The sequence below is a fragment of the Trachemys scripta genome, chromosome 2 (genome assembly GCF_013100865.1).
Source record: "Trachemys scripta elegans isolate TJP31775 chromosome 2, CAS_Tse_1.0, whole genome shotgun sequence".
Taxonomy (NCBI): domain Eukaryota; kingdom Metazoa; phylum Chordata; order Testudines; family Emydidae; genus Trachemys; species Trachemys scripta.
Genome location: NC_048299.1, coordinates 35552583 through 35572539, shown reverse-complemented (window position 1 = coordinate 35572539; position 19957 = coordinate 35552583). Strand labels below are relative to the sequence as shown.

The 19957-nt window shown below is 35.0% G+C and overlaps 1 protein-coding gene across 2 annotated transcripts in view; it reads right to left on the bottom strand.

The window, feature by feature from the left end:
* Positions 1-19957, bottom strand: part of DNAJC1 (DnaJ heat shock protein family (Hsp40) member C1) — a 181955-nt gene that overhangs the window by 91627 nt on the left and 70371 nt on the right. For both annotated transcript variants that reach the window (XM_034760291.1, XM_034760292.1), the window contains exons 2-6: positions 19635-19736; positions 18770-18816; positions 11479-11644; positions 10374-10471; positions 9128-9221 (exon numbers count right to left, since the gene is read on the bottom strand). In XM_034760291.1, the coding sequence (XP_034616182.1) occupies positions 9128-9221; positions 10374-10471; positions 11479-11644; positions 18770-18816; positions 19635-19736 (507 nt within the window). The remainder of the gene's footprint in view (positions 1-9127; positions 9222-10373; positions 10472-11478; positions 11645-18769; positions 18817-19634; positions 19737-19957) is intronic.

The window sequence follows — 19957 nt, the reverse complement described above, 5'->3', positions numbered from 1 at the left end:
AGCTTACACACTGTACACACACATAATGAAAAGACGGTCCGTGCAGCAAAGAGTTTACAATCTTGTGTCACGATAAAAAAAAAAAATCCACCCAAAATATTTAAAAACAAACAACAACAACAACTTATGCTTGTCTTTTATGCACTGTGAGGAATCCCCATTATATGCAATTGGACTATTCAGAGGGCTGGATTCTCATCTGCATTGCAGTTTAGACACGTATGTTTTGGGGCCGTCCAGCCCTGCTACATGTGAGAGCTGTTGCAGAGTGAGGGGGAATCAGGAACGAGATGGCTATGTCACCCCTGACAGTTTTATGCCAGAAGAGATATCCCTCTGTGCAGCAGATATACTCCACTGGGTATTTCCATTTTGCATTACTTGGACATAGTGTACCAGAGAATGTGGTCTGAAGTGCACAATTTAAGCACTTGCTTCAATCTTCATAGGATAAGGGCCTGTACATGTGTGTATGCATGTGATACAGGATGGCTATCATTTACAGCAGGCATATTGAACAAGATAGCAACTCCTTTAAAAGAGTAAAGGGACTTCCTATTTTCTACACCAAATCACTGAAAAAATTAGTATCTATACTGTTTTTATCTCTTCAGTTAAAACTGAAATTTGGAATCCTCACTTACGCACAAGAAGTTTTCTTTGTATTTATACCTTTAACCAGAATAATCACCAAAAATAAAAATTCTTAATCTTCCTCTGCTATGAATTTTGGAGAAATTCAGATTACATTAAGTACATAGATTTTTGGCTTACAGATATCCCAAGGATGCTTTTGTTTAAAGCTATGATTTTAAAGAGGATACAGTCATCCCGCATTTCTGATTTAGCACTGAAAACCAATATTTGATGCTAAATTCTGGTGCAAAATCCATTATTGCTTATGGGACCCCCAGACAGCAGGCACTAGGGGGTAACTGTCAATCTCTCTAGTGTGTCAATCATGGAACAATTGGAACAGCGGCTCAGATGAAAATGAGAGACAAGAGCAGAAAAACAAAGAAAACTAGTCAGAAGCAGATAAAGCAACAGCAATACTAAATTTGATGTATCTATATAAAGTGGGTGATCAGTGCAGGTAAAGCATTGCTCAGGTTAAAAGATATCAAACAAGTATTGGACTGTATGTATATTATTTCATTAAATACAATGTATTTTTGTATGATCCGAATATCAGCATAATGGGGAAAAAAAAGAACATGCATAGATCTGTGCAAAAGGACAGAAATCAGAAAAATAACTCATTAAAAATATTTATAGGGCTAGTTCTGCCCTCAAAATGTGAGCATTTGGCTCTCCAGGTTCAGTAAGAGCTAAAACGATGACTCTGAGGGCAAAACTTGCTTAAGTATGTCTATATATGTCTATCTATATATAGCCCAAAAAAGTTAGTAAAATTGAAAATGAAACTGGAAAAAATGTAGACTTACAAAACGGTTTAGAAATAGGGAGACTCACTAGGAAAAAAATTAAAAGGGAGAACAAATTATACCAAGTAATTTATTTAACAGTAACTTTTTCCTATAACTTTGTGATCATATCAGACACTTTCGTTTGAATACAAATTCTCTCCCTCATCAACATATTTTTGCTACTGCCCAATCCTGCAGTCAACTTTTTGCCATATAGCTTTAGTTATGGTTGAAATGTAATTTCCATTATAAATCCTCAAGTTCCGGCTCTTAGTTTTCCAAGATGTTTATGGGTTCAATTTTATCATACTATGATCATTTTCAGGCCAACTGATGGGGATTATTCTACACAATTTTGAAAATATAAATATAAAAAATACAATTTGCCTACCCCCAATTTGGATAAATCAGACTTCTAAGCACATTTTTGACCAGACACTTTCTTTTGCATTCCAGTAGTTCAAAATATATCTACACCTACATTTCATACCTGTTATGTACTCAGTCCTCTTAAAGAATTAAAGAGCAGCCTAAGCAACAAAATTTGGATCTGGATCAAAGCCCAAATTTCTAAAGAAAAACAAGCAGTTTGGAAATGTTCTGCCTAACGGGAACAGTTTGGGTACACCTTAATAGGAACAAGTGTTTTCCTCCTGTTTGAAGGAATTTGCTTGAGAAATAGAAGCATTTGAAAAGAATACCAAGATAGTAATATATTGCACTTTCCTTAACTATGTATCAAAGTCGTGACACGTAGGCTCCCAGCTATGCTGTGTGTGTTGTTTCATGTATAAACACATGTACAGTTTTACAGATACATACATAGCAACTTTGATTTAATTGGCTGATCTTTCAAACAAGTGCATTAAAGAAAAGTTATTAGACCATTAATCTGTCAGTTTTAAGTTTTAAAAATCCAAGAAACTTCAAGGCAAAAATAGTTTAATGAAACATAATGGTCCACATTTTATCACACAGAAGCATGGATATATGAAGTTAAGGTTTTCACAGCTCTGCCACACTATATACAATGTTGCCAGCTGTCAGTACATTTACAGATCGGATGAACGGAATGTCATTTACAAAATGTGCTCAGTGCTGTGGTGCCAAGTACCATAAAAGTTCTTGATAGAGAAGGGCAACAAAATTAATCCTCACTTAATTTTTTTTTTTTTTAAATAAAGAAAAACTACCATTTTGTTTATGGTGGAGTTTTTCTGATGCTTGGATTGATATATGGAATTGGGGATTTCAATTAGTTGCTTTGACCAGTCTTTGCTGTTTTGGTTCTCTTCACCTAGCCCTCGTTGGTCTCCCCTCATTTCCCTCACAAGGAGGACAGACCAGAGAAAACACCACAAGAGCTGGAAAAGGGGAGACTTGCCTCATAGAACCAGGTGCGATCCCAGGCACATTTCATGATAAAATCAGACTTTCCCTTGCTCTGATCCGTATAAGCAGACACAGCCCTTTTTTTTAAATTTAAGGATGATTGGTCTGAAAATACTGTTGGTCTCTCTCACAGACTAGCAACCCAACTGGACATATGTAACTAAACCATTAAACTGTGTTTTCTGTATATCAATATTGTTGTTAACCAAATATGCAAATTGTAAAGGAAGTGTAATATTTATATATAGTACCTTAAATGGTCATCTCCGTATTTTTGGATGGTTAGAGTTGCTTGGTTTTTTAATTGTAATATTCTTATGTAGTTTGTATGAGAGTTATAACAATACCGGAAACAATCCTAAGTATATAGTAATCAATTTTTTGTGTGCGAGAATATGAAGAAAGGGTCAAGTTAGAGCTACTTGAAAAAACAACCTTGGATTTGCCCATTTTTGTATAATTACCACCACCAATCATCATGTGGCAAAAACACTCGTTCATTGCATTAAATAATCCTGACATCAGTGTATTGTCAAGGTAACAAATGGGATGCCAAAAAATTAGATCTATATGATCAAAAACGAAAAAACAAGCTAACTTAGGCCTGGTCTACACTACAAACTAACATCGGTATAACTGTCACTTGGGGTGTAAAAAAATCCACACCCCCCAAGCAATATACTTATACTGACCTAACCCCCAGTAGACAGAGCTACGTCAACCGAGGAAGGTGCTTCACCCATCAACATTGCTACTGCCTCTCACGGAGGTGGATTAACTATGCCGACGGGAGAAGCTCTCCCATTAGTGAAGTAGCATCTTCACTACAGTGCTACAGCAGTGCAGCTGCGCTGCTCCAGCACTACGTGTAGACAAGCCTGAAGAGAAAAAACTCTTATGTACCAGTTTGCCTTTAAACAAACATTGCATAAAATGATAGAAGTCAAAATGGATGTTTTAACCTTCAGACAACCTTGCAGACAAGGTTGTCTGCAAACTGCAGACAAGTATCTTCTTTTTAATGAGTCTCTTCCCTCCTATAACTTTTATTCCACCACCAATTACCTTCTGCTCCTTCCCCAAAGTATAAGCCACTTATTTCCTCTAGTGAATATCACAGGCTATCCACCAAATGAGTCTTGCTCACTTTCCACAGTCCCTGGCTTACACCCAGCCCTCCTTTTGCCTGCCACCTTCTGAGCCACTTAATCTCTGCCTTGATCTCCAACTGCAACCTAACCCTCCATTGCCAGTTCCCCTAAAAGGATGAAATTGGTTCCAGGTAGGCCCAAATTCACTAGTGTGCACTCAATACCAGGGCAGCACTGAGAACCTGTGCTCCAGGTTACACCATCACTCACTCAAGTTTTTCCTACAGAGGGGCAGCTGAGAATCATAGAATATCAGGGTTGGAAGGGACCTCAGGAGGTCATCTAGTCCAACCCCCTGCTCAAAACAGGACTAATCCCCAGACAGATTTTTGCCCCAGATCTCTAAATGGCCCCCTCAAGGATTGAACTCACAACCCTGGGTTTAGCAGGCCAATGCTCAAACCACTGAGCTATCCCTTCCCCCTAAAGCGTGGGGCCATGTAAGTGCATGGCAGGCACTGGAAATGAGCAGAGCTGTGGAGCTGAGATTGGGAGGTGCTAATCTACCCTAGGAAAAGAGCAGAATGCCGAGTGCAGAGCTGCAAGGCACCAGTGAATGGCCCGGAAGGTCATGGGGGTGAGGTGCTGGGGCAAGTTGTTGATAGCCTATGTGCTGGATGGGAAGTGTTGGGGAGCTGCAGAGTGAGGGGCTGAGGGGGCGTTGGCAATGTTGGGGGTCAGTGAGCTTGGGAGCTGGGATGTTGGGGACTGCCGGTGAATGTAAATTGTTGGGGGTTGCAGTGAGCAAAATGCATGTAAAGGCTCCTGGGATGTGAATGGGGTATATATGGGATAGAAGGGGCATTTGAAAGTCTGTGTGAGGTGGGTTATTTATGTGGCAGAGGCACTTTAAGTAAGGTGTAGATCCCGCAATTTCCATAGTGCACAGGGCCCCAAAATTCTTTAGTCTGGGCCTGGTTTTGGGCAGGGTAAAAGGGCACCCATTTTGCCACACATCCTGCCCTGGCCTATCCTATCTTGCAGAAGCTAGGAACTCTTCTTCTTACTAAGTGCAGTGCTCCAGTACTGGTCATCCTAAAACCCTGGAAAACTAGGTAGCTCCTGGTTGTCATCCCCCTATGAATTAAATAGTTTTCTATGGGTTAAATCTTGTGCTTCAATGTTTCCTCTATAAAAGTCCCTCTTTTTATGTATTCTATTTAAATATTACAGATATAATATCAAATATATCACACTAAAATATTAAGTAAAATGTAACAAACAAACAAACATGTATGGAAAAGTTTGATTAGATCACAAAACAAAGGAAACATGAAAATGGCCTTGCCAAAGATGAAATGCTTTTGGTAGAGGTTTTTGAGATCAATGAGATACTGCCAACCTGTTCTGGGAAGAATTGGACCATCTTTAAAAAGCTGTTTAAATGCAGTGAAAAATTTCTCCTGGATTTTTCTTTTAATTCAACACTGCATTAAACATTAAAAATTAAACATCTCTTGCTCACTGCTTTGAATCTAGTCCAGGCTAGTAACTAAGTGTAATTAACTATCATACATGGTCTACATAAAATAAATTAGTGGCCATTTTTATTCTGTCTACTAGAAAATGGACTAAAGGTTTGTATCCCAAAAGTCACCATCATAATTGGAAACCTTGTTGACAATCTCAATAGGTTACACTTGGCGCAAATATGAATAGAGACTGAAGGGCTCCTCACCATTGGAGAATCACTAGAAGATTTTCCAACAACCTATTGATGGAAATATGCAGTGAAGCTTGTATCATTATTCTGCAGATAATAGGAGAAATTCATTTTCTTAACAAGAGTCCATTTCTGGAGGAACCAGACAAAAATGCTTCCTGCTTCATTACAGCAAGGCCAGCAGTGACATGACAATTTAACAAAAATGTTTCCTAGGGCTGTGCTGGCATAAATAAAGTTAGTACAAAATTAAGATCAACACACTAATTTTTAAGCTTCCACTACAAGTAATATGGAAGAAGGGCAAAAAATACTTGCTTAAAAAAAGGGGGAAGAAGAAAGTAGCTTAATAGAGAACACTTATTTTATTATCTGTAAGCAACAATGAGAATAAAGAGTAGTTAGCAAGGACCTTTAGGAAATAGCAAAACAGTTTCCTTAAGTTGTATGTCTTCATCTACAGACAGAAACCCTCAGTCACCTTTTTGTTAAAAACCAGTCTATTCACAGATAAGTCTGCTTTTGTCCCACACAAAGATAATTAAAATCTGTAATTAACACAAGTCTCTGCTCTGAATTACACTCTTGATTTGGACTGCGACACTCACACACTATTAAACAGTTTCATTCCTTTGTTACAAGCTTGACTTTTCAATCCCTAGATTGTATTGGGGGGAGGGTTTGGGAGAAGAAGAGAGGGACAGTTTTGTTTTTGTTGATTTTTAAGAGAAAAAAATAAGCCACCTACAGCCTTCCTTCATTCCTCTTCATTCACCTGAAAGACTAAACAAAAATGGGCCTAACAACAATATGTATCCTATTTATTGTACTCTGTGCCTACACTACAAACCATACATTTAATTACAGTACAAATTACACTGAACAATACAAGTTAATGTTTAAGTGTTTCACACTACATTCACAAAAAAGCAACACCCAGATTTGGCCTGGACTATCAACGTTGTTACATCACTTCTTTCAACAAGCTCCCTTCCTACAAGAATTTTTTAAATTTACTTTGTTTTCTTCACTTTCTCCGCCCCTAAATTTAACTAACCTCACAAGCACAACTATGAAAATCCATCTTGTTCCTCTTCCTCCTCTTGAATCATGCTCCCAAATAATTAAAAATAAAAGCTTCCTTATATAATTCAGTTTTCAAAGTTCTACATTTTTCTCACACATCCCTTTCCTATTTTTCTTTCAACTCCATCATGCAAAAAGCAGAGCAAGATAAAATGACATAGGCCATTCCGAGGACATGCAAACAAAGCATTTTTCTCAAGTAAAGGCCCACCTTAATTATTTTAAGTGCCTCCTTCTCTGATTTGATATTTTTGAGGGGGGAAAGGGGAGGAAGACATTCAGTTGGATAAATGAGAATTAGACATGTGTAGCATCTCTGCAATCTGAATCATCTAAGTGGATAGAACGGTGGCAAGTAGGACATTAACATGCCCTATCATCTCATAAGTAAATATTTTTTAGTTTCAATCTAGTATTTGCTCTATTTTGCAACATTAATTATAATCTTGCTTTCACTAAAAAAAGCTCTTTTGGGGATGAAGCTTTCTGGTATCAAGCAAAAAGTGATATTTTTTAAGTCTGAGGAAAATCTGTTCAGCTAGTTGTAATATGTAAGGCTTAAGGGTGAAGATAGTGAGTGGCATGGGCAAACTTTTGCCACTAAGATATTGCTACAGCTTTCTCTCCTACGCACACTTCATTCAAATAGGGATGGAGCTTTTAAACTTAGCCTATAAATATTATTAATTATGGAATATCACTGGCCACATTTGAGAATAGTTTGTTGGATATAAAGTTACATGATTGAAGATTGATTGAAGAAAAGTAACTTGGGTATGCTCAATAGGCATCTATGATTTTTTTAACATAGTCTAATGACACAATACACCATGATTGCTCCTAGAAAAAGGATTGGAGAAATTGTAAATTAAGAAAATAATCAAAACGATTATTAACCAATACAGGAAATTGTCAACAAATAGCAGCAACAATTTGTGAATTCACTCCTCCCCCAACTCGTTCACCAAAATGAGGAATGAACTTAAAAGCCCAACTGTGACCAGGAAGTGATCATTATTTTCTTTAAAACAAGAAAATTAACTAAAAACTACTTTAGTACAATATCAAGACTACACCATTAATTTAAAAAAAAAATAAGGAAATACAAGCAGTTAAGATGTCTACAACTAACATTCAAGAGAAGTTATCCTTGAAAAAGTCACTAAAAAGGTCAATCCCGAGAAACATGTTTATTGTCTCTGTGACTTCCTTAGTAAGTTTATTCTGCTAACAGATAAAACAATTTGTTGTTTTGCTTTCTTGCTTGTTTAATATGCCACTCCTGTAAAGTCAACTGCATGGAAGTGAAACCTAAGTTTCATCTGCATGGAAACAGTTCCAGCAGTGGTGCCTTAGTTAACAATTATGTTAGTGATGTGTAAGCCAAAATCTAACCCTGCTTTCTTTCCCTGATTCATAGCAACTCTACAGTAATAATAAGAGAAACAAATAATAATAATAATAATAAATAAAAATGCAACCATCTTATTTTTTAATCACTAAAGCAGATATGACCAAAACCACAGGGTGTAAAAATCTGTTATGTAAGAAGATATTTTTTCTCTATAGACACTTTCCTGACTATAATGACACTAAGTTGGTGATGTTACATAATTTGTGTATCTTACACTATGCCTTTAACAAATAAATCTATTGTTATACACTTAAAGTAGAAGAAAATTCTATAGTCAGACAGGCTGAACAAATTTAAGTTCCTATGCTAATGTTAATTTTTGCTTTTCCTGACTTTTCCCCTCCTCCAAAGTACTAACTGTACAACCTTATCCTTCCACTGACAGATTTTTGCATACGAATAATTTTTTAAAAGCCTTCTCAGTCATTAAAAAAAAATTAGTGGATTAATTTGAGGAAAAGGTGGATATCAGTTGCCAGTGAAAAGGGTAAAATTAAAATTACTCCACGTAAAAAAAACACCCTCAATTTATTTCCCTGTTTCCTATTAAATTTGAACTGGATATTAATGTACATATATTACACAAATACTGTATGTTTTAGATACATTTAAGCTATAATTAAATGTTACCATTTACAGTTTATTTCCACACACTGCTTCTTCTCCTAAAATACATGTAATTTTCACCCTCCTTTTCTATTTATTCTTGAACAATTCTTAAAGTCTTGTCTGTTTATAAATCAGAGTGCAGACTGAGAGAACTACAATTAGAATTGTAGGTTATATTAAACAAAAGACTCATTTTACAAATATATATTCACATTTACATGAACTTTTAAATAATACCCTTAAAATAATAATTTATCTGTATAAGAAAAATACTTCTGATGACAGAAAAATCAAGTGAACAAGCCACAGTGTGTGTGATCACAGCATAATGAAACCAGCAAAATAATCCCATAAAAAAGTGGGGTGCAAATTGTATTTTTACCTGCAACAGCTGAGGTAATGATTTTACAGTAAGACAGAACCAAATTCCCAGCTTGCACGGAAGCAAATCACGCCACTGTGGTTTTTCCAATGATCTACAAAGTAAAATTATTTTAAATATTAATAATACATTTTCATTCTCATTACACAATATACCTGTTTACAAAAGTCAGCAAACTCTCCTACAGCCTCAAACTAGAAATGTAAAATTCAAAATGCTTATTAATCCATTTTGAAAGTGCATAAACATAATACAAAATGTACATTATGAATATTGAAGCCATTAAAAAGCATATAACAAACCAAAGAATCAAGACTAGATTTAGACAATGTGCTGCTATTAATTGTTATATTTTTAATCTTCTTTTAGCAGGACTTTTCTTCATTTACACAAAAATAAATTCCTAAGACTTAAGTGATCATTTCAGCCAAAAAAGACTAACCAAAGTGTTCACAAGCGCTGACAACTAGATATGAAGACGGTAGCATAAATAAACCAATACATAAAAATTAATGTCATTTGCAGTTCACTGAAGCATTACTCACTGATGTCATCAGAATAGAAGACAGGCAGAACAGTCTCTGATCTCCATCCTGCATTGATCCAGTTCATGCCCCTGCTGTGTGAACTATTTAAACCCTTTATTTCTTTCTATAAATCAATAGAAGAAATGGTGGTATCTTTTGGAGTATACTGGATGTCACTTCCCTATGTTGTTTCTTAACTAAACAGCAGTGTCAGAATCCTTTACTAATGCTTTTGTTTCTACGTGAATCAAACAACATTCAAGAACCTCCAAAATTTCAGCACTTACCAGAGCAATACGTTAAAGACTCAGTAATGGTGAACTTGTTAGTTTACATTTTTAACCTAATTTAAATCTTCAGTGGAAAAGCTTGTAATAAACTTCTTGCAAAAATTTTATAAACCAGAAGCACCCTTCTGCAAATAAACTATACTTTATACATTCTTTGCCTTACAATTACTTTTGATCTTCCACATAGCCACGTTTCATATTACAAACCCACACCAATGCCTCCCTGAATATTTATAAATAGCAATCATAGTACACATTGCCAGCCTTGCAACATTCTCATAAATTTAAGAGATTATCTTTCGGTGTGGACACACCACATACAAGCATACAGGCTGAGTGTGTAAAATATCTCATCAATTTCTTTAATAGCTGAAGTGGACTTTTGACAAAATCATTTAAATATGAAAATACACTAGCAACTGTTCCCACCTTTCGTTTTTGTCAGCAGCCCCAAGTTTTACTTCATCTGTACTCCTGCCTCCTGTCTTTTTCTTCTTATCTCTCTTTTTTTTGCTAAGCAGTTCATCCTTAATGTAGAAAGAATTATGATTACAATTATCATTAACATGTACTCTATGAATGTTACTGGAACTCTTCTGTGAAGGATAAACATTAGAGTAGCATTTATGCAAATATATCTAGGGTCCTACATGATTAAGTAAAATCATCTATCTTTAACAATAACTGTTGCCATGGCATCCAGTCCTTAAACACACATGAAGTCCAGCTCTGTCAGTCATGTGTATCTCCATAGCAATCAAAGTTTTCTAAGAAGAGAAAGCATTCAACTTGCCTCCTTTCTCATTCATCAACTTTAATAATGTAGCTTGGAAAATAAAAAGTAAATAGATGCTAATGTGTGAATACTGTTGAATTTGTGTTTGTTTTTTTAAGAGTATAAACAAAAATTGATTGCTTTTTATGTTATGTTCGCTTGTACCATCAACTTAAAGTTTCCAAAGACATATAGGGGTGGGGGGCGGGGGAGAATAAATACTAAAAAATGCTTTAGCTTTGACTGCTTCTCTAATGGACCAGAGAACATTTATCAGGTTTTATTTTGGAAAAAACACCCAGTAGGAACAGGAAAAGCCAAAGTGAGTATGAATTCTGAAAATCAAGACCAGAGACACCCAACACTTGTGAAGACCAAAAGCATGACCATGGAAAGACATGTTTCTGCTTCAACACATGGTAGAGAAGGTGTCTGCTGTCTTTCTTTCCTCTGATAACTAGAAAAAAAACCCTCTTGTTCACTAATTATCATCAGCAACTGTATAAGAAATTAAAATTTTACATTACATTCATATAAAAATTATTTCATTTTGACTTTTGAATCTAGAACATTAGAACATATCAAACATATAACTAAATAATAAAATATTTGCTACTAATACAACTAACCATTTAAAATACCAGAAAACTAATTTCAATGGAAAAAGGACATATTGTAAAAATCCCTATTTGGAAACTTTTGCAAGAATTTCAGATACACTAATGATTGTAGTGCATTTGATTTATTACCAATACTTACCAGCTGTTTTTCCAGGTAGATTGACCAAACCACAGCATAATGACCCACTGTGAGAATAATGAACAAGAGTAATGCCAGCTCAGCATTGCTCATTTTTCTCACCCGCCTGTAGTAGAATACAGGCTGTCGCCAATCTGGTAGTCCATTGATCAGAATATCATCATACCTACAGTAGCAAATATAACAGGCTTTCATAGAGAGTTTAAAATGAAATAAACCAACTCACTTCATGTTAAAGACAGAAATTACCACAACACCACAAAATAAAATAAAATAAAATAAAATAAAATAAAAATAATGCAACTTTTTTGAAATACCAGGGGACAGACAGAGTTCAGAGCAGAATGATGTGGAAATGTTTCCCATCTCTTGCAGAAAAGGTGGTAAACTCTACTATTCCTACAGCACCCCCATCTGATTTTCTTATGAATCAGGACTTGCTGTAGAATGGGATATATGTTCTGCATGCCTATTAATCAATGGTCAGGTCCCCAGGATGTAAGTGAACAAGAGAAATAACTGAAATGTGAGAACGCAAGGAACCAAGTTTCAATTACTTAAGTGTTTTACTAATTAAAACATGAATAATGAGGTAAAATATCTGGCTCTTTATGGTGTTATATCATAAACCTTCTAGCTAGATGTACCTCCTAATTAAACTCTTGCTTATGATGCTAGAAATCAAGGTTCACAGGGTCCAGGCAACTTTGTTTATTCCTAAAGAATGCTACTGAAATGTTAACCTGCTCACATTAAACTGTTCAATTTATTTTAAGGCTATTCTCTTTTATTAATGTAACTATGTTCTTACAAAAGTCATTTGAATAAAAAAAGTCAGTTTATTTTTCCACATTTATTCCTTGAAGTATTTTAACGTAAGCAGTCTTTGCCTGTTAATTTATTTAATGTACTTCAAGACTGGTTTACATAACCTTACAAAATTTAAATTTTGTAAGATACCTAACCAAAAACATTAAGAGGAAAAACAGAGGAAAAATGCTATAATATAAAACTTGAAATAGTCACATTCAAATACTGTATGTTCAAGATACACAACCTGTTAATCTTAAACTGAACGCAATTCATTACATATTCTAATCACACCATTTCTAGAATTAAATCTGCACTGAAAGGCCTAATTTGGTGCAACACATTGACCAAAATATTTTAATTAAAAATATTCTGAGTTAGTCGCAGGCCTAATTACAGGAATAGAAATAGGGCCTATATTGTCATGCAGGTCAGTAGAACTCAGTAGTAGGTTTTTCTCAAGTAAATTGACCGATCCAGGAATAATAGCGCAGCTGCTAAACTGCCAGTCTTGACATGTAAATCAATTTAAATGCAACAACTGCAGTAGCTACTTTGATAGTTATTAAATTGATACCTTGGAGATGTACTAAGAAATTTAAAAAACTAAGATTTATTGCTGGCAACTTTTTTTTTTTTTTAGTGGAAAAACACTGCTTTTAAGTGCAAAATATATTTAATTCAACAAATCTAGAAAATTTGACTTCTGATAAATGACCATTTATTTGTTCAAGGCAGGAGACATTATTAGTAATTTACTAGGAAAAAGATTTAAAGCACAATATTCTGCTGACTTCTATGGTTACATACTAAATAAGATGTATATCATATGTCTTCATATACATTTTCATAATTGTATAAGATTAATATCAAGAAATGTAAATTCTGATGTTAGGATAACTTTTTTTCTTCCTTCACAATAAATAAATAAAAAAAGACTTGAGGCAATAACGTATCTGTATAAGAAAAAAACCTACTCAGCACTTAGTTTAAGAAATGACATTTTAAACTTAAACTACTAAAGAATGGAAAACTATATATTTCAAGAGCAAACCAAGCAAACAGTCACTTTAACACTTGTTTAATCTAAAAATCATAATGCATTCTAGTCCTACTGAATAGTTTAGAGTTGAAATACAAGAAAAATATTTTGGAAGCAAACTGATTATATTCAACTAAGACAGTGGATAGTTTGATTTCAGAAAAAAAGGTTGCTAACAAAATGTTATGTTCGCATGTGCCATCAATTTAAAGCTCTCAAAGACACATGGGGGTGAAGGGAAAAGGATGTCTTTTTGTACATTACTATTAATTTACTAAATATTTTTCTTTCTGATACAGTGGGTCAAGTTAATTACTAAACTTAAGTTATGTACTAAAGGGGAAAAACATAAGTTATGATAACATAATGCTGCTAAATATTTGTTTTCCAGTATTGTTATGAGTATCAACAATGCAGCCTTATCTTCACAATATATAAATCCTGTTTAACACATAACCAAATTTAAGACAGCAGAATTTCATGCATTAAACACTCTAAACAGTACACAGTATTTACTTGGCTATGTCTTGTGTTCTGAACAACAGTCTCTGAGGATTATGTCTTAGAATCAATGCTCTATTGATTTTACTATCAATGAACATTATGGCTCACATGACTGGCCATTTTAAAGGAAGATAGCTTCTATTATAACCCACTTTTTAGAATATATACTGTTGAAAGATAAATCACTGCTTTCTATAGTAATTAAGCACTGTATTTGAAAAATAAAGCTATCACGATGATTTTTAGGGTTACAAAGTGAACAATGATCCCAGAAACAACAAGGAGTCTGGTGGCACCTTAAAGACTAACAGATAGTCTTTAAGGTGCCACCAGACTCCTTGTTGTTTTTGTAGATACAGACTAACACGGCTACCCCCGATAAATGATCCCAGAGTTACTCAAAAGCCTCCCATAAATTTTTAATTTTGTTTTCCACATTTAAGACATTGTTTAATTAAGAAGCATACACATTATTCAGTAAAGTACTTTTTTTCCCCCCAAAAAATTAGCAGCTATGAAGGATAGTCAAAGCATGTGCAGCAAGGAGAATCATATTCAAAATTGAATTACAAAGCATTCTTCCTTTTATCAACCTATTTTAAATTACTACTCTTTACCTCTTCTTCCCACAAAATTTCATTTGATCTATCCGCACTATTTTTCCTGTCCTCAGATGTGTGCAAGTACACACAATGCAACTTGTATATGGCATATGAGAGTGCCTAGCCATTTTGTGTGCTTTGAAATAATCAGCAATTTACAGTGGGAAATAAATACCAGGAAGTAACAATCACAGCACAAGAAAGTAAACTTCATAATGAAAGTAAAACTTTCATTAAAAATATTAATTTAAATTTAGAACCACCATTAAGAAACAGTTGTGAAAGTGTAATAATTTCACCTACCTATGATGATTCATGTTGTAGTTTTTAGAACTTTCTAGAATTTACTATAGTGCAAGAAAATCAATTTTGGTAGCTAATTTCAACATTACAGTATAATTAATCTATTTTACAATCATAAAATGTTTACCATTTTTTTAAAAGCACAGGAAACTTCACATTTCACACATTACTTCAGAGATCTGATGTAGCTTACAAAAAGAACGATAAACAAGCCTGAAGTAATGAGATCTTACAATTTAAAATCTAAATCTTAGAAAAAGCATCACTGAAGCTTTTCCCCCATAAACTATCAAAGGCAACATGCAATGCAAATATGGTCAAGAACACTTTATATTTTCCATATGCTATGTATAAAGTCAGTCAATTACACAAAAAAGTGCTAAGGTATACTCATCATTTAGTGTTAGAAGGATGCTTATTTTGATTCAGACACTAATGCTTGCTGTAATGAAAATCACAATGTTACAGAAAGTGGGGTGTATAAACCAAAAGCTAGTTAAAAACACTAAGGTTTAAATGTACTGTTAAGACATTTGATTAGATGTAGTGAATGGAAAAGTTTGTTCAAAATTACACACATTCTCTTTACAAATTAAAATCAAAGTAATGACTATTAGCAAGTTTAGCTTATAATTTTATCCAATAAAAATCTTACTTGGTGAAATGCACTCCAGCACAGAAAGCCTATGCAAGATCCTATCTAGCACATAACACTTATATGTGGATTAATTTACATCAAGGGTTCTGGGCACTGTACTAGTATATATACAGCACGTACATAAAGTAATTAATATTTAATGCATATTATATGCACATTTAAATTATTACTATTAAAATCAAAAAAGGAAAATATGAAGTGTTAATATGCTAAAGTAGTACATTCTACTGCCAAGAGTGAACCTTTCTGGAAAAGACAAACGGGGTTTTTATTTTTTGTTCTTATAAAAAATTACCACTACTAAATTGTAATACTCTAAGGCACGTTTATGCTCCAAAATGAAAGAGAATAAAAATATAAATTATGCCTAACTCCATGTGTTAAAGTAAAATAATTTTTTTTTTAACTGCTAAAAGGAATTACTCCACTGATTTGTTCTGTGAAGTGTAACTATTGTTTCTGTATACACACAATCATTGTCCCAGATACGCAGGAAGAAAGACAAGATGCAAGGGGTGTGGTTTAATTAGGCTGCAACTTCATTAACTTAATTCATCTGGGAACTATCTGGCAGTAACTCACACAGTGCAAGTCATCATTGCTTCTTCAATTTTTTCCACCTATTTGAGGGCTGCCATCAGCCCTCACTGATACCTGGTCCTAGCCCATTGCTGGGACCTTACCATCTTCCCCTTCCATGAAACTTGAAGGGGGTTGGTCTCACTGTACTAGACATTAGAAGCCCCAAACCCGTTCCCCAGCTACTTTAGGAGATACCATCCCCTAACATGCACTCCCGCTTTCAGTTTATCAGTGAACCGGACTTCCTATGGAACAAGTACCAGCACCAGACACCTGTCACCTGCTAAATTCTGTAAGCTTGAACTATACCTCCTGGCCTATCTGACCAGGTCCTGAGCTGCTGTGGGGAAGCAAAAAAATCCACACTACCTACCAGCCAATCTGACGACATTGAGGGCAAAATTTCTTTCCAGCTCCCCAAAAGGCAACTAGTGTAATACCCGCAGCACGCTAAAAAACCATCACCTCCTATGCTAATCCTAGGGCTAGGACGGGGGAGTTGCTAAGAGAGAGAGATCAGCTGGAGTGACAGTACTTATATTCTCTCTCCCAGGTACACAAGGGACAATGGCTTACCTGAGCACCATTGCTCAGCCCACCACTCATGAAATGCCTCCCCCAAACCATTAAAGGAGTAGGAAGACTCTTAGAGGAGTGACTATCCCTTTTTCTCCACTGCTCCAGACCTTTAAGGTTGCAGGGGGAACATGTGTTATCTGGCCTCAGGCATGTCCCTTTAGAGGATTGAGTCATAGCATGATTAGTTGAGACTTGCATCAAGGAAAAGCTAGTTACCTATGAGTTGGTTGTGCCTTCAGAGGTATGAATAGTGCCTCTACTTACGTATGTATCTGTCAGTTCAGTTTTTCAATTCAGTCCCCAATCCAAATAATAAAGGATTCTTGAAGAGACTGGACAACTAGATCTTACACTATAGATTGCATAATATTTCTAGAAATCTCTTTTCAGGTGAACACCACCCTTTCACCTATAAAATGGCTACTCACTGGGGGGAGGGATAGTTCAGTGGTTTGAGCATTGGCCTGCTAAACCCAGGGTGGTGAGTTCAATCCTTGAGGGGACCACTTAAGGAGCTGCGGCAAAATCAGTACTTGGTCCTGCTAGTGAAGGCAGGGGGCTGGATTCAATGACCCTTCAGGGTCCCTTCCAGTTCTATGAGACAGGTATCTCTCCATATATTATATTATTCATACACACACGCTCTAAGACAAAAATATCAGGAAGGCCCTGTTCATATGAGAAAATTGTTTGTAATGTATCAACTTAAGCTAACCTGATACAAAGCTTCCTTAAAATGAAATAAAATTTTCACATGAAGGGGCTGCACCAATTTCAATATATCAATATCTAAAATGGTTTAGATAAATGGGTACAATTTTCTCAGGTAGACAGGCCCAAATACATAATAGTTACAAGCTACTGAATCACAATTACAAGTGAAGCAAGATCATGGGGGAGGGAGATATGGGGAAATTCCTAAGGAACTCCAAAGACAAATCTCATGATAAACTCCCTCAACATTAAACTATGAAGAAATAGAAAATACATTTAAATGATGTTACCCATAAAGCAAGAAGACATAAGATTTCAGGCTAATTCATACTTTTGGAAACATTTAAAAATAGATACTGACCCCCTCCCTTTTATTCCCCCACCCCCACCCGTTGTTAAACTTCCTAACTTTCCTTGATCTATGACTCCAAGTTGAAATTCCACAGAGGGAGGCAGAGTAGAAAACATACACAATCTAAAAAACTCCCTTAAACACATTTCCATGACTTGTTCAAAATAGAGGATTACCAGACAGAAGATAATCTCTGCTATGAGACATGGATTCCTGCCAAGATTTCTACAAAGCCAAAAGCCTTCAAGAGAAGGTCCTGAGAATCCCTGTTTAGAGAGTTGTAAACCTTAAGATACTTTACTAGAACTCCTGTGCTGAGAGCATGACTCTTTCTTTAGCCAAGTTAACCTGATAATCATTAGTTCAAGTGGATATCCTAAAACCAGATTATATATACAGGCACATTACAATCCTTTGGAAAGCAATCCAAACATGCTACTGTCCGTTACTATCTTTCAGGTACTCTTGGAACATCACTTAAGCTTCTGGGGCACTAGTCAAATATTTAAATTATATACCAGGGCAACTATCTACAACTTAAAAAAACCTTTATAATTATATTAGTGTCTGGATAAGCCTATGTTTACAGTATAAAATTATATGCTTTTTAAAAGAAAAATAGCAAAATACATGAAGATAGAAACATTCAGGAACAGAGTACCTAAGCATCATGTGAAAGTTCTTATGTAGTGAGAAGGAACCAACAGGTGGGCAAAATGGGTTATAATTCCCAACTCACATGCCTAAAATTGTAACTCACCAAGTTATGGCTCTCTGCCCATGTAGACATGATCCAGAAATACAGAACTACAAATACTAATCTTTTAGAGATTGTTCTAACAGAGAAAATTTCACTCCAAATACAAACTGTTTTAAAAAATGTTCAGAATCAAAGGAAGTAATCAGCTTATCTCACTGAAACATGTGCCATATACCTATATAAATTCTATTTATTTTAAATAGTAGCTAAATAAAAATTATGCCCCAAAATCGTGCAAAGACTTATATATGTGCTTAACTATATTCCGTGTGAGTCAGTGAAGTCAATAGGATTACTCAGAGTGTATAAAGTTAAGCACGTGCATAAATTCTGTAGGATTAGCACCCATGAGAGGTTTATTTAAAAATATGCAAAGTGTACTCACCTCTTCCTTCTCTCTTCATCCTTTAAAACCTCATAGATAGCCACCAACTAAAATAAAAGCATTGCTTTTATTAAGAAAATGACTATGAAAAGGAAACAATGAAAACACCATGCACAAAGCAATCAAATCTTAAAAACAGATTTTTTTCATCTCTCATATTTCAGTCTGAGGTGATATTTGTCTCAAATATAGGTAAAAAATTTCCATCAGGAATGTGATTTTTAAGTTAATAGCGTCCCTTCAATAGGTCCAAAGGTACTCCAATTATAACAAGACACAGCAAGTAACCTTCATTTTGTGAAGTACATTGAACTGGTAAAGCTGAACTATGACAGGCATACCCTATTGCTCTGTTAAATGTCAAGATTCAGAAGGGAAAATGCTCAAGACTTAAGATAATTATTTTACTGATATCTACATTAAATGACTTATAATGAAGACTGATGAGAAGATCTTTTTCCCAACTTCTATTAAAAGGCAAAGTGTACGCTTACAAACAGACTTTCCCTTTTAACAGAAGTTTATATGTATGCTTTTATACAGAAAGAAAATAATAAAACATTTGTTTTCGTTAACAGGAATACATCTAAATATTTTAAAATACTTATAAATCAAATGTATTCAAATACTATCTGAGTTACTGAACTAGCTTCAGAACATTTTATATGACCTTTGTCCAACACTAAATCCAACTAATACAGGAATAATTTTGTCCTGTTTGAAATTATTACTAATAATTTCAAAGTATTACTTTGCTATCAACACTGTATTTATTCTTGATGTTAATAAGTAAAGTTATGTCAAACTTTCTGATCTTATTCGCCCCTTTCCCCCCCAAAAAAATATATTATAGTATGTCACTTACTTGTCTAAACTGGGTTTCTGCATTTTCATCTTTGTTCTTGTCTGGGTGTAAAGTTAGTGAAAGCTTGCGATATGCTTTCCTAATGTCTGCAGATGAAGCATCCTGCAAAAACACAAAGCAAACTTTGTCAGAAACAAATTCCCAGAACCTTGTTAAGATCTGAGAAAACAGCCAACCAAATGCAGGACCTGAGGCAATGTAATTTGAGCAATCAGTCTAACAACCAAGCTATGCAGCTAGCCTGACCCACATGACTGAACAATCATTCACTCTAATTCAGCTCTCGTCTTAACTTCTTTCATTACCATACATTCATTACAACA